General features: G+C 48.3%; 1 protein-coding gene across 15 annotated transcripts in view; it reads left to right on the forward strand.

Moving 5' to 3' along the window:
• LOC105476533 (ankyrin 1) overlaps nucleotides 1-24,443 on the forward strand; it is a 244,720-nt gene that overhangs the window by 92,008 nt on the left and 128,269 nt on the right. For 3 of the 15 annotated variants that reach the window (XM_011732540.2, XM_011732541.2, XM_011732542.2), the window contains exon 1: nucleotides 6,253-6,363. The exons of 10 other annotated variants lie outside the window; for them this stretch is intronic. In XM_011732540.2, the coding sequence (XP_011730842.2) occupies nucleotides 6,337-6,363 (27 nt within the window). In that variant the 5' untranslated portion in view covers nucleotides 6,253-6,336. Of the gene's footprint in view, nucleotides 1-6,252; nucleotides 6,364-17,797; nucleotides 17,883-24,443 lie in introns of those variants that run through there. 2 more of the 15 variants (XM_011732538.3, XM_011732533.3) reach the window with 2 other exon arrangements.

The following is a 24,443-nucleotide window of genomic DNA, read 5'->3' on the forward strand; positions in this document are numbered from 1 at the left end:
ACTAAATTTATGTATTTTAAATCAGCACAATTGGGGGCTACTTTGTTATGCAGCAGTAGCAAAATAAAATAGCCAATATAACTTATGAATATACAGGTGTAAAAATCCTGTAGAAAATTCCACAACTCTAATTCAGTGGTGCTATATTACAAATAATTCATTATGACCAAGAAGGGTTTAATTCAAAAATGGAAGGATAGTTTCGCATTAGAAAAATCTATTAATGCAGTGTACCACCTTCACAAAAAAGGAAAAGAAAAATTTGGATTTCAACATTCATTCATGATTAAAATTTTAATAAACTGAGACTAGAAGCTAACTTCCTTAACTAATAAAAAGATATTTACAAAAGTCCTACATAAACATTATACTTAATAGTAAAACTTTAAAAGCAGCTCCATTTAAGTCAGCAACTAGATAAATGTCCTATCACTGTTTCCGTTCAAAAATATATTGGATATCTTACCCAACATAATAGAGCAAGAAAAGCAAAGAAGGGGCACAAAAACTGTAAAAGAAGAGAACAAAATGTCCTGATTTGTGAATAATAATTGTCTACAGAGAAAAATCAAAGAGAATCATCGTCAATGTTTTTGAAGGCTAGTCAAGTGAAGCAGTGGGGATGGAGAAGGGACAAATAAATCTGTAACTGAATGTGATCAATTAATTGTAAACATCACTGCACTCAGACCAGCCAGGGACAAACTATGAGACCTCATAAAAGAGCTCAACAAAATTTCTGGCTACAGGCTCAAGATACAAAAATTTATATATCTGTAGACTGTAACAACCCAATAAAAATATCAAACAAGAGGGCAAAGGACCAAGAGAAGCTTTGATGCTTTTTTTTCTCTCTCTCTCCCTCCCTCTTCCCTTCCCTTCCCTTCCCTCCCCTTCTCTTCCCTTCTTTCTTTCTTCTATCGTCTTTCTCTCTCTCTCTCTCTTTCTCTCTTTCTTTCTTTCTTCTTTTAGATAGGGTCTCATTTTCATTACCCAGGCTGGAGTGCCGTGGCATGATCATTGCTCACGGTGGCCTCAATGACTTCCTAGGTGATCCTCCCACCTCAGCCTCCCCAGTAGCTGGGACTACAGATGCAAGCCACCATGCCTGGCTACTTTTTTCTATTTTTAGTAGAGATGGGGTTTTGCCATGTTGCCCAGGCTGATCTCGAAATCCTTGGCTCAAGTGATCGGCCTCCCAGAGTGCTGGGATGACAGGCATGGGCCACTGTGCCCGGCCGTTATGATGCTTTTCTAGAGGAATAAGCAAGGAGACTTCCTCAACAATACAAAGACTTATTACAGACAATATTAAAACTTACTATAAAATGTATTATTAGTTGCAGTGGCAATGAAGACAGTATGACATCAGTACTGAGATAGACTTACAGGCCAATGGATCATAGACTCTCCAACAGACTCATGCATGTGGAGACTTAATAAACGATGAACATGACACTGCAGTTCAGTGGGGAGAGGATGGGCTATTCAATCAATGGTGCACAGATATTCATTATCCACATGGTAAAAATCAGAACTCAACTCACATCATACACAAATTAAGTCAAGTGGATTTAAAGACCTAAGTATGAGAAAACTATAGGCTGGACGTGGTGGCTCACACCTGTAATCCCAGCACTTTGGGAGGCTGAGGCAGGCAGATCACTTGAAATCAGGAGTTTGAGATCAGCCTGACCCCTGTGGTAAAACCCTGTCTCTACTAAAAATACAAACATTAGCCAGGCGTGATGGCGAGTGCCTGTAGTCCCAGCTACTCAGGAGGCTGAGGCAGGAGAATTGCTGGAACCCGGGAGGCGGAGGTTGCAGTGGGCTGAGATGGTGCTGTTGCACTCTAGCCGGGGCAACAGAGCAAGACTCCATCTCAAAAACGAAACAAAACAAAACAAAAACCCTATAAAAGAAATATAATACAGAAAAAAACTGTATAAGCTCAGGGTAGAAGTGGACTTCTTAAATAAGACAAAAGAAACACAAATCATAAAGAAAATGATTGACATATTTGACACATTAAAACTGACATTGGTTCATCAAAAGATACCATTTTAAAAAGTGGAAAGAGCTACACACTGGGAGAAGATATTTTCAATGCACATAACTGAAAAATGATTCGTATTCAGACTGCAGAGAACTCCTCCACCTCGATAAGAAAAAGCAAACATCACAGAAAAATGGGCAAAAGGCTTGAATAGTAATTTCATAGAAGAGGAAAAGTAAATGGCCCATAAACATGTGAAAAGATGCTCAATCTCATTAGTAATCATGGAAATACAAATAAAAAGCACCACGCCATACCATTTTATACCAACCAGATTGACAAAAATGTTAACGTCTGACAATACCAAATGTTGCTGAACTTGCAGGGCAACCACATCACCCTGCTATTGAGAGTGTAAATTGGAAAAGCCAATTTCAAAAACAAGTCGCTGTTATCTAGTAAGAGGGAAGATACACATACGGTACAATTTAGTAATTCTCCTGCTAGCATATACACTAGAAAGATCTTCCACACATGCACTGGGAAGCTTTTATAAGAATGTTCATAGCAATAATGTTTCAATAGGAAAGAGTTGAAAACAGCTCAAATTCCATTAGCAGTAAAATGGATAAATATTTGTGGTCTTAGCAACTCAGGAGGCTGAGGCAGGAAGATTGCTTGAGCCCAGGAGTTCAAGGCTGCAGTGAATCATGATGGGGTCACTGCACTCCAAGCCTTGGTGACAGAATGAGATCCCATCGGGAAAATAAGTAAATATTGTGTACTATTTGCCTTCAATGGAATATCACACAGCAGTGAAAAGGAATAAATGAATCCTGGCTGAATTTCAGGAACATCATGTTGTAGCAAAAATGCAAAGAGAAAAATTCACACGACATAATTCTATTTATTCACAGTCAGAAAACATGGCAAAACTAAACAAGACATTGTTTGAAGATACAACCATAAGGTGAAACCCCGTCTCTACTAAAAATACAAAAATTAGCTGGGCGTGGTGGCACATGCCTGTAGTCCCAGCTACTCGGGAGGCTGAGGCAGGAGGATGGCTTGAACCTGGCAGGCAGAGCTGAGATCGCGCCACTGCACTCCAGCCTGGCGACAGAGCGAGACTCCGTCTCAAAAAACAAAAAACAAACAAACAACAATCATACAACCATAAGTGGCAAAACTATAGAGAGAAACAAGGGATGATAAACACAAAATTCAGGATAATGTTTCCATCTCTGTTGGGGAGGGGAGCACAGCATGAGGTTGATGGAATCCCATGAAAGACTGGGGCATTAGAACCCAGAGCCTCTTTGTTAGCTGGGTCATGGGTGCATGACAGTATTGGTTTATTATCTTTTTGATGCCTTCCAGATGGGTATAAATATAGATGGGGAATGTGTATTGGCTAACTGTGAACTGAATTAAAGTGTTAATCTAATGCAAAATGGTGCACATGGCCTCCAGACCCTAGATCCAAATGGTTTGGGTAGAAACCTGGCACCGCGTCTTCTTGAGTAGCTCTCTTAATCTCCCCGTGTCTCCGTTTCTTCACAACGACTGGATCTGACAAGAGTGGATTACAGCGAAATTATAAGGGTTATATGTAATACTTAATATTTTGTCAGATGCTTAAAGCAGTACCTCGTACCAGGAAAGCACTATATATATGTTAAACAAAGGGTGGGGGCTTGTGAAGAGGTTTGGGGGAGTGGAGGGGAGCACTGAATTTTCGAGGCATTCTCATAAACCGGGAGCAAAACTTTAAAGGCCTGGCACTGCACTTCCAGTGTGGGGACAGCTTTTGTGGCCCTCTTTCAGAGACTGGGGGGAAGCAAGGTATTCTGTGGCAGATAACTTGGGAAGTTCTTCGGGCAGTCTGTTGATGAAGGGAGGGACAAATGTCACTCCAATTCACAGTCCATGACATGCCTGTCCTTAGTTCCTTGTCATGGGGGGAGCTGCTTCCAGGGGTGAATTTGGGGGTCTCAAGCACATCGTGAGTCCGGTTCACTGAAACCAAGCTGCGTGAGTAACCAGCCCAGCTCCTTCTCACCTGGGTGTTTGCCTGCCCCCGAGCACACCTGGCCTTTTCCTCCGCTTCCTGTATCCAAGGGAGAGGAGCCTTATGTTGCCTGAGGGGACCTGGTTCTGGGGTTAAATTCTGAAATGATCTGGCTCCCAGAGAAGCTGTGCTGGCCTGTCTCAGGCCTGAGGGACTGGGGAGGCACCATGTTGCCACCAGAAGCACTGCAGAAGGAACTAGCAGGATCCTAAGCTTTGGAATTATACTCTCTTCCTAAAGGACGTTTCCTACATCATGTGACACTCTGTGTTCATATGCTGGTGTTCTCTCTTCTGAGTGTGGGAACTCCAAAGAGAAAAATATTGTTCCTCCTCTTCCCTGGATGGTGAAACGGCTTCTAGCTTTCATCACTCCTGCTGGTGACAACCGTAGGTTTGTTCCAGAAGCCGTTACTGAGCACTTGCTGTGTTCCGAGTCCGCTATTATTTCAGCCTCATTCTTGCCCCCGAGTGGGGCGCAGGCCATACTGCCCCTTCATGAATGAGCCTGGCCCAGTATGTGTTGCCAAGTGAGATCATCTGTCCTTCGGGGAGGCTGTCTGAAATCATGTCTAATGTGACCTGCTTCTTTTACATTTTTTAGCTTTCTGGCTCCCTCAAAACAAACAAACAAACAAACAACAAAAATAGCCATTGTTTTGAGTCCAAGTGCTTCAAAAGGCTCCTGCTTAAGGACTGTGCTGTGGTAGACATGGCGGTTCCTTCTAGCCCAGATGTGGCCTAGAACTGTGTCAGCTCTGTCAGGCACTAGTACCCAGGGAGATGGCCCAGCCCCTGTAGGGTGCGCTCCAGCTGCTGTGGGAAACACAGAGGGTTCATGAAGCCGATCTCCGTGGCATCGTTCCGCAGCAGCTGTGCCCTCATGGCAAGGCTGGTTTGGTGCTGCAGGAAAGCTCTAAAGCCAGATGGCAGCCTTGTCAGGGGACCTGGACCAGTGTGGGCCCAGCAGGAGGCCAAGCACCATGTGAGGAGAGCTGGAGAGACCCTTCTCAGGGAAGACTGCACCAGCGGCCCCCAGCGGCGACACCCACCCCTAGAGGAAACCATGGAGGGAGACAGCCCCCACCTTAATGGCACCACCCCCAGGCTCCAGGGAGGCTGCCATGCCCCTGGCCCGGCAGCTCAGCTCGTCGGGGTCATCTGTTCCCTCTGCCAGCCACCAACTGCCATTCCAGGGCGTGGTATTCTCACTGATAAAGCCACTCTGGGCATACGTACACCTCATCCCATTGTTGGATGTGGACCTTGCAAAAGAAGGCTTCCTAGGCCAGGCCTACAGGAGCTTGGCCTGGGATGGTCCAGCCTGGCTGGCGGGCAGCCCCGACCTTCTGGCAGCTGCGGGACCGCCTGCCCCGCCACCCCAACCAGGGCCTCCTAGCCGCTGTTTGTGGTGACTCACCTCTGGTTCCCAGGAACGTTGTTATTTTTCACCCTGATGTTATTAAGATTGTGCCCAGATTCCCTGCAAATCGTCCACTAAGCAGCATGGGGCCCTAGTGAAAGCACGCGGAGAACAGAGGGCCCAGGGTTGCTGGGCAGCGCACTCCGGAGGCTCCCCAACCTTGGAGAGCTCCAGCCTCCCCCGGGGGTGGTGGGGAGGTATGGCCAGAAGGACTCCTGCGCCCCACACCCGCAGCGCCGACGGGGCGTGGCCCTGGCCCAGCTTTCCCTGGCTGCTCCCAACCCCGGGGCACCCAGGGCCCGAGCTTCCTCTACGAGCCTCCCCATCCTTGTGGGGGGCGGGGGGGAATCAACCAGGAAAGGCAAATTGTGTAGATGCCACTACAAAGAAATTCCCGCTTAACATTGCTTCCCCTGCACCCAGCAACTTTCAGACCAGCAGAAGAGGAGGTGCCCTGCCCGAGACTAAACCAGACTCGCTTCATTTACTACCCTGTCAGCGTGTGGCCTGATGGCCAACTCTGGGCTCTGAACTCAGCTCTCCCAGGCTGCTGCCGATGTCGGGGCACCCAGAGGTCCGCGCCGGCAGAGGCCTGTGGAGCGGGGCCGCCTGGGGTTGGAGGGGGAGGTGTTCTTGTAATCTGCGGTCCCCAGGCGGGCGCCACCCCTCCACCCGCCCGTGCCGGGAGCGCCCGGCCCGATAGCGCGCGCCTCCGGGGCCGATAAGGCCCTCGGGGGCCCGGCCCGCACGTCACAGGCCCCGCAGAGGCTGCGGGGAGTCCGCCAGCCCCAGCTGCTCCTCCTCAAGCCCCGACGGCCCCTCGGCGGGCCCCTGCTGAGGGACCGGCATGCCCTGGTCGGTGGGCTTCCGCAAAGTGAGTACTGGGCGGCTGCTCGGGTGGACGGGGGCGATGTCAGGAGGGGGCCACCCAGGCCGCTGCGGTGGACAGCACGCGGGCAAGGGCAGCTTTGCACCCCCCTGCCTCCCCGCGGCCTCCCTGCCTTAGCAGAGCGGCACATCGGCCTTGTAGCTGAAGGGAGCAGGTGGACTCTGCCCTACTAGCTCAAGCCAGTACATATTTTTTACATTCAGAGATTTGCTGTCAAATTGAGTTCCAACTACCTGGGTCTCTGAATTATGTCCTGTCAGCAACAGCGCTGGGGAGGGATGGTTTTTGGATTATAGTCCAAATCTATTGAGATCCTAGAAGCTTTCCTTTGAGTCTGCTAAACTGCGTTTTGTAGGTGTATCATCACAGGCTGCAGGGTGGGCCTCCCGGCTAGGTGGCTGTCACTGTCATTTGGAAGGGGACTTTGGCTTGTTTTCTCAAAGACCCACGGAGGCTGGTGGTCTCAGGGTCACACCTGCTCGGTTCTTTGGATTTATGTTGTTAATTCATGGCGGGAAAGACATCTACCAAGGAAGGAAAAGAGCGGTAGCATGGCCCTGGGAGATAGGCTCTCATGAATATTTTTCAAGTGATAACGGCGCGTTAGCAAGGCCAGCCCAGCCTTCTCGTTCTCCCTGTGTAGATAGGACCTGTCCTATCTCTGCCTGGCAGCACGGCCAGCCTGCACCATGTGTCAGTGTCCTGTGCTGGGTACGGTTCTTAGTTTGGTGATGGGTTCAGAGCCCAGAGTTGGCCATCAGGCCACACGCTGAGAGGGTAGTAAATGGACATCAGGCCACACGCTGACAGGGTAGTAAATGGCCACCAGGCCACACGCTGAGAGGGTAGTAAATGGCCACCAGGCCACACGCTGAGAGGGTAGTAAATGAAGCGAGTCTGGTTTAGTCGCAGGCAGGGCACCTCCTCTTCTGCTGGTCTGAAAGTTGCTGGGTGCAGGGGAAGCAATGTTAAGCAGGAATTTCTTTGTAGTGGCCTCTGCACAATTTGCCTTTCCTGGTTGATTTTTTTCCCCCTAAGGATGGGGAGGCTCTGTAGAGGAAGCTTTAGTTCCACCAGTGGCAAGCACTTCAGGTTAAGTTTGTAGAGTCTTTTTCCTCTCACCGGGCCACTCCAGGGCAGAGGTTCAGGGTGAGCCTTGGAGACCTGCTCATAGCCAACTTTGGAAGGAGGCAGGTGACTGCAGGTGTCCCGTGTAATGTGTGAACTGTCTTCAGACTCAAACACAAGTCTTTTGCAGGAATAAGGAATGGCCGATGGAAAAAACGGGTAAAATTAGCCTCCTTTCACAAACCAAGTCACAGCCTCAAGCCGCTTTTCTCTGTGTCTCAGTTTCCTTGTGTGGAAAACGAGTCTGCTGTGAGACTGAAGTGAGGTACTCGGTTATGAAAGCATTAGCAAAGAGGACAGAGGCTTGAAGTTGGTTATTGTAACGATGATCCATATACTCAGCTCACTCTTGACTTTATGGGTCAATTATAATTAGTTTCTTCTCTGTTATTGGTATATAATAATTTACTTCTTTGTGGGATACATGTGAGTGTTTGTCTCACGCATAGAATGTGTACTGACCAAGACAGGGTATTTGGGGTGTCCATGGCCTTGAATGTTTATCATTTTTACATGTTGGTATCATTTCAAGTCCTCTCTTCTGGTAACTTTGAAATGTACACGATATTGTTGCTATTACAGTATAGTCACCCTAATCTGCTATAACACCAGAAGTTATTTCTTCTCTCTAACGGTATGTTTGTACTCATAACCAATCTCTCTTCGTTCCCCTTGCCCCCTACCCACCCTTCCTGGTCTCTGGTATCTATTATTCTATTCTCTAGGTCCAAGAAATCAACTTTTTTAGCTCCCATGTATGACTGAGAACATTCAGTATTTGTCTTTCTGCGCCTGGCTTATCTCACTTAGCATAATGACCTCCACTTTCATCCACGTTGCTACATGATTTCATTCTTTTTCATGCCTCAGTGGTATTCCGTTGTGCAACTGTAATTAGTTTTTATATTTATTTATTTAATTATTATTATTATTATTATTGAGATAGAGTCTCACTCTGTTGTCCAGGCTGGAGTGCAGTGGTGTGATGTTGGCTCACTGCAACCTCTGCCTCCCGTGTTCAAGCAATCCTCGTGCCTCAGCCTCCTGAGTAGCTGGGACTACAGGTGTGCGCCACCCTGCCTGGCTAATTTTTGTATTTTTAGGTCTCAGTCTCACCATGTTGGCCAGGCTGGTCTCAAACTCCTGACCTCAGGTGATCCACCCACTTCAGTCTTCCAAAGTCCTGCGATTATAGGCGTGAGCCACTGCACCTGGTCTATAATGGTTTTTAAACCCAGGTTGCCACCTCTCACCCCAAAATGGTTCTGCCAGTGTCTCTGCAAAACCAGCTGACTTATTTTGAGATTAATCAAACTGAAATATATTTAGAAAAGCAGGTTTCAGTTGTTGTTGTTGAGAAAACGAACAGAGAAAATAGAGTGTTTTCTAAAGGTAAAGTGACTAAAAACCTTTGTCCTCGAGGTCTGTGTAACAACCTTTACGACCAGGCACGGTGGCTCATGCCTGTAATCCCAGCACTTTGGGACGCCGAGGCAGATGGATCATGAGGTCAGGAGTTGGAGGCCAGCCTGGTCAATAGGGGGAAACCCCGTCTCTATTAAAAATACAAAAAATTAGCCAGGCATGGTGGCGTGTGCCTGTAGTCCCAGCTACTCAGGAGGCTGAGGCGGGAGAATCGCTTGAACCTGGGAGGTGGAGGCTGCAGTGAGCCGAGATCATGCCACTGCATTCCAGCCTGGGTGATGGAGCGAGGCTCTGTCTCAGAAACAAACAAACAAAACAATCTTTAACAAACATTTATGAAGCACCTATTGTGTATTAGGTCCTGTTGGGGCACCAGAAATATGGCAGTGAATAAAACTGACAAAAACTCTGTCCTTGCAGAGCTTATTTCCTGGCAGGGAAAGGAAATAGACTAAAAACAAAATAAAGGAGTCAACTACATTCTGTTGAAAGGTGAAAAGTCAGTCCTGTTATTGAGGGAGAGGGAAGTGGGCAAGGGAAATAGGATGTGTGGGGAGTTCTGCAATTGAAATAGAGTGCTCTGAGACAGCCTCAGTGAGGTGCCATTGGATAAAGAGGTGAAGGAGACAGCCAGGCCCAACTCCAGAGGAAACAGCACATGCAAAGGTCCCGGGGCAGGCGTGTGTCATGGGATTAACCAGGAGGCCAGTGTGGCTAGAGCAGAGTGAGGCAGGAGGAGCAGGAGGAGGTGAGGTCGGAGAGACTGGGAAAGGGGCACAGGTGCAGAAAATACAGGGCTTTGTACAGGAAGTAAAATGTGGGGATTTTACTTCCGCCTCGAGCGAGATGAGAATCATTAGACGGTATTGGTATGATGCAAATGGCACCATTTGACTTCTACCTATATCTATGACTTCCTAATGCCTTTGAAACCAGGGATTCACATTTTGTAGGGATGGGCTACCAAATTAAACCACCTGATATAGTGTGGCAAATGGTGTTATCATGCAATTCTGATGCAACTGTTCTCAACTTGCTTCCCTCTGGGATACATAAGGCTCGTTGTTGACATTGTTCTGCATGACGTATTTCATGGCCATACCTGGGTATTAATAATCCCCCTCTCTCTTACACTTTCCTATTTAATGAGAAAATAGATAGTGCTATAGATGCTTCTTACTTAATAATTTACCACTGGTAATATTTAAAAGGAGATGGGAGCCACTATAAAATCACAATTCATATGTAGTATATGAACTTTTGATCACAGCTACAGAAGATCCTTCGTGGTCTTCTTGGGACCTTGGCATGGATAAAGCGGACCAAGGTTCTGGAGCACGAGCTGTCAAGAAAGCTTGGGTGTAAGCATGCAAGAGCAGCGCTGTGATAGAGGGGAACCTTGAATGTGTTCTAAGTTTTAAAAACTAGCAGTGGTCTTCTTACAGGTGGTCTCACTCCCTCTAATCCATTCTTCACACACAACCAAAGTGCTGTTTTAGAAGGGCAAATCTTACCACTTCTCTTTCTTGCTTTAAATCTTCAGCCGCTTCACAGTGTTCTCAGGACAGTGTAGACTCCTTCCTGAGATGCCTCCTGTCCTGATCCTGCACTGTTTTATTTTGTTTGTTTGTTTATTTGTTTGTTTGTTTGAGACAGGGTCTCCCTGTGTCACCCAGGCTGGAGTGCAGTGGCACAAGCATAGCTCACTGTAGCCTCCAACTCCTGGGCTCAAGTGATCCTCCTTCCTCAGCCTCCAGATTAGCTGGGACTATAGGTGTGTGCACCTCCACATTCGGCTAATTTTTGTATTTTTTGTAGAGATAGGGGTCTCACTGTGTTGCCCAGGCTAGTTTCAAACTCCTGGCCTCAAGTGAGCTTCACTCCTTGGCCTCTCAAAGCACAGGGTTTACAGGCATGAGCCACCACAGCTGGCCCTGGACTACTTCTTACTCAGCACTCCCACAATAATTGTTCCAGGACACTGTCAGTTCCTTCAACAGACTGCACTTGGAAATTTTTATATAATATTCAGAAACTCCACATGGGTGGGACTCGGGCTTGCCTTGTTCACTGCTGTGACCTTGGCACTTAGCACAGTGCCTGCCACTTAGTAGATGCTCATTAAATGTTGGTTGCATTCATGAACGAACAGTAAATTATTTGCAGAACACCTCGTGGTCGATGACTGCTTAGCAGTTTGCTCACAAACCTGTGATTGAAAGTTATTGCTCTAGGGTTTGCGTGGATGCCTTTTTAGATACTCTGCTCTTGGGATTTTTTAAAATTCATAAAATAGTTTCTCCTTCCTCTGAACTCTCATTGCACTTTATCAGAACCTCCCTCAGGGCCCTCCTCATTTTCCACACCTCCCTGCTTATTTATATATATGTCATCCCTCCTCCCCGCTGTGAGCGGGCGGGAGGCGGGCAGCAGCTCCATCTGACTCATCTTTGAGTCACTTCCTCTTATTTTCCCTGGCTTCTACCAAGGTCTTGAACGTGGGGCTGAAAAATAGATTTGTTAAATGAATTAATTGGAAACCCATGAATGAGTCTGAGATCCTGCTTCTCCTTCACTTGCCCAGATCGTGAGCTTTGGCTGTTAGGAAAATGTTGGGCCAATTGATGTTGGGAAAATTTGGAAAATAAATTTGCAAGCTAGCCCCGTGCGGGAGTAGGTGGTCACAGCCTGACGCCCCTGCCGGCCGAGGGTTCTCGGCACAACCCAGCCTGGACTGCAGCCCTCTCGGGGCAAGTGTGGTGTTTGTCGTCACTCTCCGACAGGCAGTGACAACCAATTAGAAATCTAGTGAGAAGTGGCATTGTTTTTCCTGCTGCCTCTCACTCACCCTTGACCATCACCCTCCCCTCGGCTGCTGCTCTCTGAGCAGAGGTTGATTTATCTCCTGAATTTACAGTAGGGGCTCAGGAAGAAAAGCGCATTACAGGAGGAAGGCTGACTGCTGCTAATGGGCCCGGCTGAGCAGCTGCTGAAACCTATTGGCGTGTAGGGGAAGGTGGCGCAGGAATGAGACAGGGTGTGTTGCCTGTGCAGAAAACTTGTTTATAGACAGATTAGGAAAAACAAAGCAAACGACCTTCTGCCCCCAGCCTTTCTCTCCTATAGGAACTCCTGGAAGGGTTTTTCTTCCTGAGAAAGCTCTGGGCCCCCCAGTGGTGTCTGGAAGGCAGCAGGGAGCCTCTTGGCCCTCCCCCATGGTGATATTGGTCAGAACACTGTTATGCCCTTTCCAGAAGTGGGAAATGAAGCAATATTTTGGAAGAAAGGGCACCTGGTTTCAGTTTCCTTCAGAAAGTTAGTGCCTGAGCACTTTGGGAGGCTGAGGTGGGTGGATCACGAGGTCAAGAGATCAAGACCATCCTGGCCAACGTGGTGAAACCCTGTCCCTACTAAAAATACAAAAATCAGCTGGGCATGATGGCGCATGTCTGTAATCCCAGCTACTCAGGAGACTGAGGCAGGAGAATCACTTGAACCTGGGAGGTGGAGGTTGCAGTGAGCAGAGCTGCACTCTAGCCTGGAGACAGAGAAAGATTCTGTTCAAAAACAAAGAAAAAGAAAAAGAAAAAAGAAAGTTAGTGCCTCCCAGTGGATCACCTGAGGTCAGGAGCTTGAGACCAGCCTGGCCAACATGGAAAACCCCATCTCTAAAAATACAAAAACTAGCCAGGCATGGTGGTAGGCACCTGTAATCCCAGCTACTTGGGAGGCCGAGGCAGGAAAATCACTTGAACCCAGGAGGCGGAGGTTGCAGTGAGCCGAGAGGGAGAGGCCGTCTCAAAAAAAAAAAAAAAAAAGAGTTAGTACTGAGGAAAGCTGAAAAGAGGCTGGCAGAGGCCCAGCCCTTCTCCACACCTAGGGGCGCAGCCACTGATTGAGGATGATGATGATTTGCAAACAGTGGAGCGGATTCCAGCTACTCAGAAAACCTATTAACAGCTCGTGCAACCACCTGGTGCCCTCTGTCCTGCTCTCTGCCCACTCTGGCAACCTCTTCTCTGGGTGGGGGAGCTAGGCTGGGCCAGGGTGTGTACCTGTAGTTTGCTTTTTCTCCAAAGGGAGGCAATGGCGAGAGGCTCCTCATCTGCCATCTGTCTAACCTCTAACATGTCTAAGTCCCGCTTGGGGCTGGCTAATGTTCTGTCTACACCGCGTGATTTGAAGGTGCCAGAATGTCTTCGTAGTCCTTGAATACCTCCTCCAACCCCCATTAACCAGGAAGTCTAAAGTTCCGCCATCAGAGATTATTCCTTAGGTTCTTAAAGGGGTTTTATATCTCAAAGTCTTCTATTAATTGCATGCATTTAAAGCTGTATAATAGGATCTTGAGTTGTACAGATGCAGGGAACTAGTGGGATTAGTTGAGGATTAGGCATACGCCAGGAGTGAGATTCAGGGCAGTTCATGAATTGGGCGGGCGGGGAGGTGCAGAGGTGTTGGTGCAGTGGTTAGGAGGAAAGGGGAAGCTCGCTCCCTGAGTTAGGATAGGAATGGGCTCAAGATTCCTTCCCAAGCTGGGTGCAGTGGCTTACGCCTGTAATCCCAGCACTTTGGGAGGCCGAGGCGGGCGGATCACCTGAGGTCCAGAGTTCGAGACCAGCATGGCCAACATGGTGAAACCACGTCTCTACTAAAAATACAAAAATTCGCTGGGTGTGGTGGTGGGTGCCTATAATCTCAGCTACTTGGGAGGCTGAGGCAGGATAATTGCTTGAACCCAGGAGGCAGAGGTTGCAGTGAGCTAAGATCGCACCATTGCACGCCAGCGCAGGTGACAAGAGTGAAAATCTGTCTCAGAAAAAAAAAAAAAATCCTTCCCAAGTGGTCAGATACCCTAGGACAGTCTGGCCTATCACAGCATGGAGAGTGCAATTTGGTGAGTGATGTAGGACTTACAGTGGACCTGGAGGTGGGTGACAGGAATTACCCGGATTCTGAATACCTTTTTCATGAACGCGTCATCCAGGTAGCGACAGGGTCGGCCCAGGAGTTGGCTGGACTGCGTGGCCTGAGATCCCTGGGGTTTTATCCCTTGCCTCTCTACCAGCTTTTCAAACCTTCTGTGTGGAATTATATAGTTTTACCATACAAGAAGCACAGAACTTTCTTTATATATTTCATCTTAATGTGGTATTGAAACTGTCCTCGGATGTAGGTAACACTGTCCTCACTTTCTAGATGAGGAAACAGGGTTGAACAGTTAGTTGATTGGCCTACGTTTCCCAGCAAGGTTTCCAGCTCACGTCTGTCTCCTAACCCTTTAAGACAGACACTCTTCACCATACTGGTCATGCTGAAACTGTTATTTAGATGCCTGTCTCCCCACTAGTCTGCAGTCCCAATACCCAGACTGCCCGGTGCAGGTGAACCCATCCACGCAGGGCCTTGAGGCTGGCAGTGTGACCGTAGGGACCCAGCAGCACAGCATATGGTCCAGCTTGTGGGCACCGCAGCCAGAGCGGCTGACCTCCAACCTGTGCTCTGCTGCTTTCTGGACGTTATCCTTTGCCAGATATGTGCGCTCCCCGCATCTCCAGTCCGCACCTGGAAACTGAAGACCATCATGGTTGTCCTGAGGAAATCATAGCCAGCCTTTTGGGAAATGTTGGTGATTATAAACTTTTTTGGAATCACAGGTTCTTCTCTGGATCAATAACTCTTAACCTTCTAAGAACTTTGGAAATTTTAAAAAGATCTTTCTACCTTCCACGTACCTTTGACTCAGGCCAACAGAATGTATGGCGTAGGAAACAGTAAATCACACAGTCCCTTGTTCTCAGGAAGTGGGAAATGCTACTTTCAAACAATACCATGGAGGCTGAAACAGGGAAGAGTGAACGCTCTGGCCAAGAAAGCCAGGGAGTGTGCCAGGGAAGCTTTGCAGAGGAAGAGAACTTTGAATGGGCCTTGAGGAATCTGTAGAATTTCACAAAACAGAAAACCTCATGAAAAGTGTGGCTTGTGGTTTGGGAGAGGTGTGGGATCCAGTGTTGAGGGACACGTGGGGTGGACAGAGTAGGAGATGAGGATGAAGAGATAGAGAGGGGCTGGTTTGAGGAGGTTTCTGAACGTCAGCCTGAGACTTTGGTCTTTCGTCCACAGGGTTGGGGAAGCCCACAAAGGTTTTGAGTAGGAAAGTGTTACGGCTTCAGGAAGCCCCCTCTGGCAAGACCCTCTCAAAGAGGGGTCACTGGAGTGAAAATACTGCTCCTCTACTGGCAAGGCTTGATGAGGTCCTAAATAGAGGGAACTGGAAGATCATGAACATTCTTCAGTAGCTACTGTGTACCTGCCACAGTGCTACGTGATTAAATATCGCAGCATATTTAATGCTCGCAGCAGCCACATAAAAATTACCCATGTTACAGATAAGGAAACTGAGATTGCAGCTAGGAAGAGTGATGAAATAAAGTTGCTTATTGGGGATACTGACTGGCTGGTCAAGCAGGTGCCCTTGTGGTCTGAGATGTAGTTCCGGTAACTTGATTTTGAGACATAACCAGAGGATAGCAGGTTTGGAAACTGACTTAATGCACCTCACAGGTGTCTGTTGTTTGCGTCAGCACTCCAACTTCACAATAAGAAATCCTCCGGTCCTCTGTCTTTCTTCTGTGTTCTTGTTCACTTGTGTTCTCTGGTCAGTGAATTCTGTCCTATCAAGAAAACCTAAAAGGCAAGTCAGTTACAACCAATGTCCTGGTAAGGGCGCAATCAGAAAAACAGGAGGCGACATCATCTTGAATCTGTCATCAAGGCTGTGCTATGGCATGATGAATCATGCATGCCCCATAGCCGAGAGCACCATGTTTGTTACAAATTACTGATTAAACAACATTGGAATAGAAAATGAGTCTCACTGCCCAGTGTCAACGCCAATCCGATTGATAGCAGCTGCCTGGGATGCTGTGTTGAGAGAGATTCTGAAGGCACTTTTAGACTTATGGGCGAGAGTGCTCTGATAACTTAGCAACCTCTGCCAGGGGTACTGAGGGGCAGGGTGGTGTGTTACTGGGAGTGTTATGGTAGCCATTTCTAGGTCACTGGTGTTTTTCCTTCTTTTCCTCCTCCTCCTCTCCTCTCCTCCCCTCCCCCCCTCCTCTCCCCCTCCCTCCCTCCCTTCCTCTCTCTTTCTCTCTCTCTCTCTCTCCCCCTCCCTCCCTCCCTTCCTTCTTCTTCCTTTCGAGACAGGGTCTTACTGTGTCACCCAGGCTGGAGTGCTGTGGTCATGGCCCACTGCAGCCTCCACCTCCTGGGCTCAAGTGATCCTCCTACCTCAGCCTGCCAAGTAGCTGGGACTACAGGTGCAGGCCAGCACGTCTGGCTATTTTTTTCTACTTTCTGTCTCCTTCTTTAGTTTAGCCTTAATCAGATGAGCCATGTTTTGACTGCTATTTACTTAAGAGACATCCTGTTTTTCAAGGATGTTTGAAGCTAGCTGGGGCTATGCATCTGTGTTGATTGCACTGGTTTACCTCTCAGAAGGTCATATGATACCACACGGTTTCCAGTTCCTTATCTCTCCTAGCTACCCCTGTCAGGTTGGACTGGGGGTAGGGGGGTGGGTCTCCCTTAAATATAGGTCAGAGACCCAGTAAGTGGCAGGGTCTGACCTAGGACTGTGTGAATTCTAAGCCCAGCTCTTTCTACTATGCTGAATCCATAAGTTGGGGAGGCTTTTCATTACTAAATAGGTGTGAATTGCCATTCAATATCACCAGCCAGAGCGGACTTTTCCCACATTTTTTACATAATCACCCACAAACCATGACTGCTCATTTCCACTGGCCTCCCCCAGGGCCAGCCCCTCCACCCCTGTTTCCCTGCCCCTGTCCAAGCCCAGCCCACCCCTCTGGGCCAGGCCAGGGCCTGCTCTCCTGTCCAGCTTCCTGGCTCCTCACCCTCTGGGCCCCTTAAGGCCATGACCCCCATCAGGCATCCCTCTGTGCTTTGGGATGTCGCTGGCACTGAATAAATACATGTGGAGTGGAAAAATGAATGACCACCGGACACCCACTCTGACTTGAGTGTGTGGGAAACCATGAAAACGTGTCAAGCTTCTTGCATTGAGTGATTTGTTAAAGGGAACTTGTTCCACCACCACCTTTGTTCTTTTCTCTTTATGGCATCTGCCATAGAAACAGCCTTTCATTAGAACCACTGTGTTTCTCAGATTTGGTTAAAAAGCATCGGCAGGTGGAGTGATGAACTGGCAAATTGAGAGACTTGAATTTCCAGGCTTCATCTAGATAGTCTTCCTGCGGAGTTTTGAAAATTCACTTCGTTTTCAGTGTCCTCATGCCTGCATTTGAGAAACGGAGATGCTAGTGTGTGGCACCGACCACCACAGAGGTGCATGGTGGTGAGTGCTGGGCCAGGATTAGCAAATAGCTCCGAATGTCTCAGGCACAAAGCGGTACTTAAATAGCCACTCCAGGATTAGGATAACTGTTCTCAGCCCTTCTCTCGACTCTGTTAGTTTGTAACGTGGCCACTGGGGGCTTGTCCCTAGCCTTTGAATAAATGGGATGGCTTCAGAGCCAGCAGTGGCTGGGGCAGCCTGAAGGTGTTGTTGAAAGATTTTTGCTTTGCTTGTTTGCATCTAATTTTATTTCTTTACCAATAAAGATGCTTTCTCTTCAGGGGCATTATTATGACTGTGACCTGGGCGGAGCCTGTCTACAGGGTCCCCTGGGTTCTCTCAGGGCTCAGGGGCAGCAGGCAGGGCTGCCTGTAGAGGCCCCTCCAGCCCTGCCTCCTACAGGGAGCACCCCCTCTGAGATGTTCCTAATTCCTGGCCCCTGGCAAGATGCGAACTCCTCCTCTTCTTTCAGTGTCTGTGGTGGTTTCTCTGAAAAGCACCTAAGAGCCTGGAAGGGGAGATGGGCTGTGCCTCGACCACAAATGCCGCCAAAAGGAACCTGCAACAAGAGGTACAACGCTTTGAGGGAAAACTGCAAGGGAGGGAATAGGGAACGATCCGCAGGGAGGCGCCTTTAAGTTGGCTGTAAGGGACACTTCAGCGTGGAGGGAGAAGGGACGCAGGAGGGCTCCCAGGCGGAGAGTACGGCTGCCCGGCAGTGCGGACAGCGTGAGGTCAGCTCGGACCCTCCGCTGCCAAGTGGACCCAGAAGGGCTGGGCAAGTCTCCGCCGGGGTGTTTAAAGGGTCTGGAAAACACCAAGGAGCAATGGACGACTCTGAGCGGGAGGACCCTTGCAGTGCGCGATCTGGAAAGGAAGGAAGCCTGGATACCAAGATCAATTCGGCAGCGCCTGCGGGAAGGCACAGACCGGAAGTGATGAAGACCCCACCTCAGGGATGCGCAGCGAGCAGGGCAGCAGTGGTTGGGACTGGAGTGACCACACCCAGAAGAGGGGAAGGTCAGACCCCAGCCAAGCCTCATTGAAGAACCATGCATGCAGGAGCGCATTTTATCCCCATAGTTATCCCGTGAGGTCACTGCAGGCTACAGATAAAGACACTGAGGCACAGAGAGATTGATTTACTCCCCTCTCCATAGCTAGACAGCTGCGGACTAGGACAGGAAGCCAGGCAAGCTGACCTCAGAGTCAGAGTCCTTAATCACAAACTCATTCTGCTTCATGTGGTTTTATTATCTAATTAATTGCTTTTAGAGACAGGGTCTTGCTCTGTCACCCAGACTGGAGTGCAGTGGTGTGATCATAGCTCACTGTAACCTTGAACTCCTGGGCTCAAGCCATCCTCCTGCCTCAGCCTTCCGAGTAGCCAGGACCATAGTCATGCACCACACCCCTGGGTAATTTTTTAAAAATTTTTTGTAGAGAAGAGGTCTTGCTATGTTGCCCAGGCTGGTCTTGAACTCCTGGACTCAAGTGACCCTCTTGCCTTGGCCTGCCAAACTGCTGGGATTATAGGAGTGAGCCATCATGCCCAGTCTCATTCTGCTTTCGTTTGAGGGGCAGAAACAGGAGACTCAAGAGAAGAAGCTGGGGCTCGAGGGCTGGCAAAGCCCAGCGTCGCTCCTCCAGGTCCTGTGAGGCATTTCAGATGGGACCCTTGGAAGCCCGCTGACCACATGTGTGACCTCAGGGGAGGCCCATCTTTTGGAAACTTTGTATCACCTGCTTTGCCCATTCCTTCAAGAAACCCTGATTTGTTGAAGGAACATAGTTCGTTCCACTATGTACAGGGTTTTCTTCTGAACTCAGAAAATCAAAAACAAAACCACCTTAAAAACTGTACACATCAAGACTCAAAGCCCAGATGCATTGCAGGATGTTTGTTTAATTTGCAAAACCTTCACCATGAGGTTTCTTTGAGTAATTAGCTCCCAAGTGCACATGAAAAATATTATAGATAAAAACATTTGTGGAAGGCAAAAAAAAAAAAAAAAAAAAAAAAAGCTTTAACTGAATAGATTTAGATATACTTGCATGCTAAAAAGTGTCCAAAATGTTTCTGGTTTTCTCCTTGCCTTTCATATTTGTCAGCGAATTTAATGACAAACATCAATTACCTGAAAAATGCCCTTGGGGTAGGTGGTAGCATTGAATTGTATTACAATACAGATCTCGTTGAAGGAGTGAATACTTAATATACTAATGTTCACATGTACAGAGCCAGAAAATTAGAGAATTGATTAATTGTATCCCAAAAGGATGCTTCGTTTTAAGATGGAATTCACTAAATACTGAGAGCTATTGCGTTAAAGTTCTTTGTTTTGATGGTGTTAGTTCCTGGGGACCAGGAGGCTAAGAGTGGGGAATGGGATAGAGAGGGTGAGGGTGAGAGAGTGGGGTAGAGAAATACAGTGAAGTGTTAAAAGCTCGGTCAGAGTGAAAATAACCATCCTTTCCCAAAGCGTGTTTATTATGTGGGGGAAATAAAGAGTTTTAGAGTCAAATGTGATTATGGAATCTTGGCTTAAACACTGTTCATCAGTTTCTCCAAGAATGCTCACAGCTTTTTTTTTTTTTTTTTTTTTTTTTTTTTTTTTTTTTTTTTTTTTTTGAGACGGAGTCTCGCTCTGTCGCCCAGGCTGGAGTGCAGTGGCGCGATCTCGGCTCACTGCAAGCTCCGCCTCCCGGGTTCACGCCATTCTCCTGCCTCAGCCTCCCGAGTAGCTGGGACTACAGGCGCCCACAACCGCGCCCGGCTAATTTTTTGTATTTTTAGTAGAGACGGGGTTTCACCGTGGTCTCGATCTCCTGACCTTGTGATCCGCCCGCCTCGGCCTCCCAAAGTGCTGGGATTACAGGCGTGAGCCACCGCGCCCGGCAAGCTTTTTTTTTTTTTTTGAGGTAGGATCTTGCGATGCCACCAAGGCTCCCTAGGCTGGAGTGCAGTGATGCAATCATAGCCCACTGCAGCCTCTATCTCCTGGGCTCAAGTGATTCTCCCATAGCTGGGACTATAGGTGCATGCCACCATGCCCAGCTCATTAAAAACAATTGTTTTTAGAGACAGAGTCTTGCTATGTTGCCCAGGCTGGTGGCAAACTCCTGGCCTCAAGTGATCCTCCCACTTCGGCCTCCTAAAGTGCTGGAATTAAAGGTATGAGCCACCATACCTGGCCCTGCTCAGGGCTTTAATATACTTCCTTGGTTTGTGACTCTCTAAGGACAAGGTTTTCATTGTCCACATTTACTTACCCAGAGCCCCCTTTGGATTGGTGTGGGTGACATTACACAGGGCTGGTGTTCCTGGGAACACACTTTGGGAAATGCAGTGTCAGTCTCCATTAAGAGGATGACATTCAGATTTTCCTTTATTGGAGAGACCTTGATCGTTGGATGAACGTCAGCAGGGGTTCAATGAGGAAAAGGGTCTTTCTCCGTGCCTGGGAGAAACCTTGGAGGAACAGAGGAAAAGAGAATACTGAAAAGGCTGAAAAAAGTCCAGATTTGTCACCAGGTTGCTACCAGCGAGAGTAGAGATTCACTCCTTGGTGCTCCAGGGAAGAACCTGGGAAAGGGTGGGGTAGAAGTCACAGGAAAGCAGATTTCAACTTGAGATGAGAAAGAACTTTCCAAAAATTAGAATTCTCTGAAGAGGGAAGTATTTGACCAGAGTCTTGTGAATAATTTTGGAGGAGGGACAGTTGCATGGACCGGGAGTAGGACTTGGGAGACCTTCAAAACGATCTCCTTCAATGACTGGATTACCAGTTAGACAGCTCTCAGAGGAAATAGGACTTGGTTCACAGAAACCCCACGCACTGCATTCAATTAATTAGGTGCACCGTTACTTTGCTAAGAATTGACTTATTTGAATGTTGTCTAATTTCTTCCTCCTCCTGGGCCTGTGTAGCTTTGATAGTTTGCATGGCTGGTTTAACAGCTCTCTGTGGAAATGAGAAAATCATTCAATCAGATGAAATGGATTTGGGATGAGCAAAGGAGCTTTTTTCAGTGTGGATATTTTAGAAACGCCTATACCATTTAGATTACAGTAGTTAGAAATCTTGGGACTTTCTGATCAGCTAGCATCTAATGATCAAGTTAATGAAATACTTGAAATTTGATAAACTGAATAGGATGGAATCTTTTCATCTAATTTGGGATCCAGATTTACACCTTGTTTACTTGGATTTGCTAGGTGATTAGAGAGGCTCTAACTCCAAATGCATAAGATGAAGTAAACATTGATGTATACAATGTGATGCATTTCGATTCAAATAAAATGCTTAGAATTCAACTCACCAAGAATCTGAGACCCCCTGAGACGGTTCTCAACAGGCGGCCCCACCCTTCCTGGGTGTCAGGAAGTACCTGGAGCAACAAGGGCCTTACAATGTTTAGGGGAAGACTTGCTGGATGCAGGGCTGACTCAGTTCCTACGCTGCTCCCTCTGGGAAATAAGATCTTATTTTGGGGAGGAAACTGGGGAGCGGAATGGTTCAGTGGCTTGCTGCTTAGCAGCAAATAGATAAAAGGAGACACAGAGGGTGACATTAAGGGACTCGCAGAAGGGCAGCTTTACTTCCCCTGTTTGAAATACCTACCCAAGAAATGCCAGGCAAAGCCTCACCCGACACGGTGGGCTCCCCTGCAGCAAGCCCCTGCGTTTTCTTCTTGGCCCTGTGTTTTGGCCTTGTGAGTTTGCGTGTTTGGTTTGAAAGCTCTCTATGGAAATAGTCAGTTATTTTTTCCATCAGGTGGCCCCAAGGCAGGGGATGTGGCAGCAGGAACCCTTGCTGAAGGGCCCCCGGCCCAAGTGAGATGGAGCTGGTGTCAAGCACATAAGCAATGTTTCCTCTAGATGGAGGGCTCTGCACATTGTCATGAACTCCTGTTTTGTGCCTAGCCTTTAAAAATCCCAGTTATTTAAATCCCTGGGTTTACTTAGCTCCATTCCCAGTTTGGCCAGGGGTATTTCTTGGCACTCTGTCCCTGACTGTGACGTAGACCCTTAGCTGTGAGGCAGCAGGGGAGCCGCCAGCAGTGGGGACCCCCAGCCCTCACTCAATGTGCTCTCCACCCCCTCCTAGCCCCAGCCCCCGGGATAGACCCTGAAGCTAACCTCTGCCCCCAGCCGTCTTGGCCTTGGAGACCCTCTACCTCCCTCCTGGCCCTGGGTCACCACCCTGGGGCAGGGTCTGTGCTCCCCTGGCTCTGTTGATTGCTGGTCTCTGCCCTCAGCTCCATCCCTTCCCATGAAGGGCAGGGAGCAGCCATCTGTGCAGACTCCAGTGGGGTGACTGTGCAATGGGCTGGCCCAGACCACAGGGGATGTGGTCTCTGGTGCCACCTCTGTCATGCCTTCTGCTCTTGCTGGGATGGGGACTGAGGTGTGTTTATTCCTCTGCAGAAGACAACAGCAGTGTGGTAGATGACTGCAGAAGGGAGGGCAGGGTGGTGGAAATACAGTGAGAGAGCCTAGGAAGGTGGTCCCTGGACGTGATACCCACGCAACAGGCACTGTGCATAGCTGTGCTGGGGCGAGAACAGATTCTCGTGAATTCTGCCTAAAAGGCGTATCTTGGAATTGCCTGGCATGGTGGCCCTATCCAGTTGGGGAATGGCTGCTCAGCAGGGAGTCCTAGCTGGTAGGCTTGTGTGTAGTCCAGAGCTTGCCACCTTTTAGAGAAACTGCAGAGAGCCGGGAGATGGAGGTGGCTGGAGAGGCTTTGGCGTGCATGGGCCACAGATGGATCGCACTGCACATCACCAGTAACACCTCCTGTTGACTTTCAGCTCTTCTCTACAGCCTTCCAAATGGAGTCCCCAGTGAAAACAGAAAGTGGTGACTGTTTTCCAGAGAGGGAGACTTTCCACAAATATAGAAGAACTAGGCAGAGATGTTTCTCTTGAGCACTTCTGGTTAGACGTTTTACAAGTTTTCTAGTGAGAAGAGATTAGAAATTTAAATGTCAGAACCACTCTTGATTTCTTTTTGTAGTATATTCTCTCCCCACCCCCAGCTGCATCCTCCTCATCATCCTCTCCCCCAACTGCCCCCAGCCCCACACACTAACCCCTTGGGACCCACTCTTGGTTTCCTTGTCTCAAGTTGCCTTGATATATGCACACACACACACACACATCCATGCATGCATGCACAGACACACACATGTATGAACATATATACACAAATACAAACTCATACATGCACATACTCGTGCATACACATACACATGCATACACACGTGCACACACAGGCACATGTGCACACACATGCATGCACATGCATGTGCACACATGTTCCCTCTGGGTGGCCCATAGAACACACATTCCCTTGGCAGCCAGCGCCACCAAGGCCTCAGACTCCAGGAACACCCTGACCCTCAGTGTCCAAGACACATCGACCCACTACGGAGGGAGGAATCTACTGAGGGAGAAGTGTCCCCTCCCCTTCCCACCCCCTGGGTGGGCAGAGGAGAGCATCTCACCCCCCAGAGAGGAGGAGAATAAGCTGAAGGCTCTCTGGTGAGTCACTCAGGTTAACTCAACAAACTCCTATGGGCATTTGCAAAATGTTAATGCTATTCATGAATTCAACTGGAGTCTAAGAGGAAATAATGGAAAGTTATTGGTCAAAAATCGAGAAGAGGCTGGGTGCGGTGTCTCATGCCAGTAATCCCAGCTCTTTTGGTGGCCGAGGTGGGCGGATTGCTGGAACCCAGGAGTTCAAGACCAGACTGAGCAGCATAGCAAGACTCCATCTCTAAAAAAAAAATTCTAAAAGAAGTGAACCCAGGCCAACTCTCTAGTCCGATTGACCAGTTGCCTCCCAGGTGAGTCCCCAGGGAGGCCCTGGGAGGACTATGTCAGCTGTCATTGACTTCAGCATCCCTCCATTGGCCTCAGCACAGGGTAGGCACTTGGCAAATGCAAAACACTAATTAGAGTTAGTGGCCTGAACAAGGCACTACCGTGCTCTGTAGCAAAAGCTGTCGATGGAGAACCAAGAACCTCCCTAGAGTCTCTCTCATGGCTTTCCCAGCCAGATCCCATGTCTCTCTTACTCATTACTTCCTCAGAGTTCCTGAGCTTCCTGTTGTTGCACAGG

Source organism: Macaca nemestrina, chromosome 8, assembly GCF_043159975.1.
Source record: "Macaca nemestrina isolate mMacNem1 chromosome 8, mMacNem.hap1, whole genome shotgun sequence".
NCBI classification, from domain to species: domain Eukaryota; kingdom Metazoa; phylum Chordata; class Mammalia; order Primates; family Cercopithecidae; genus Macaca; species Macaca nemestrina.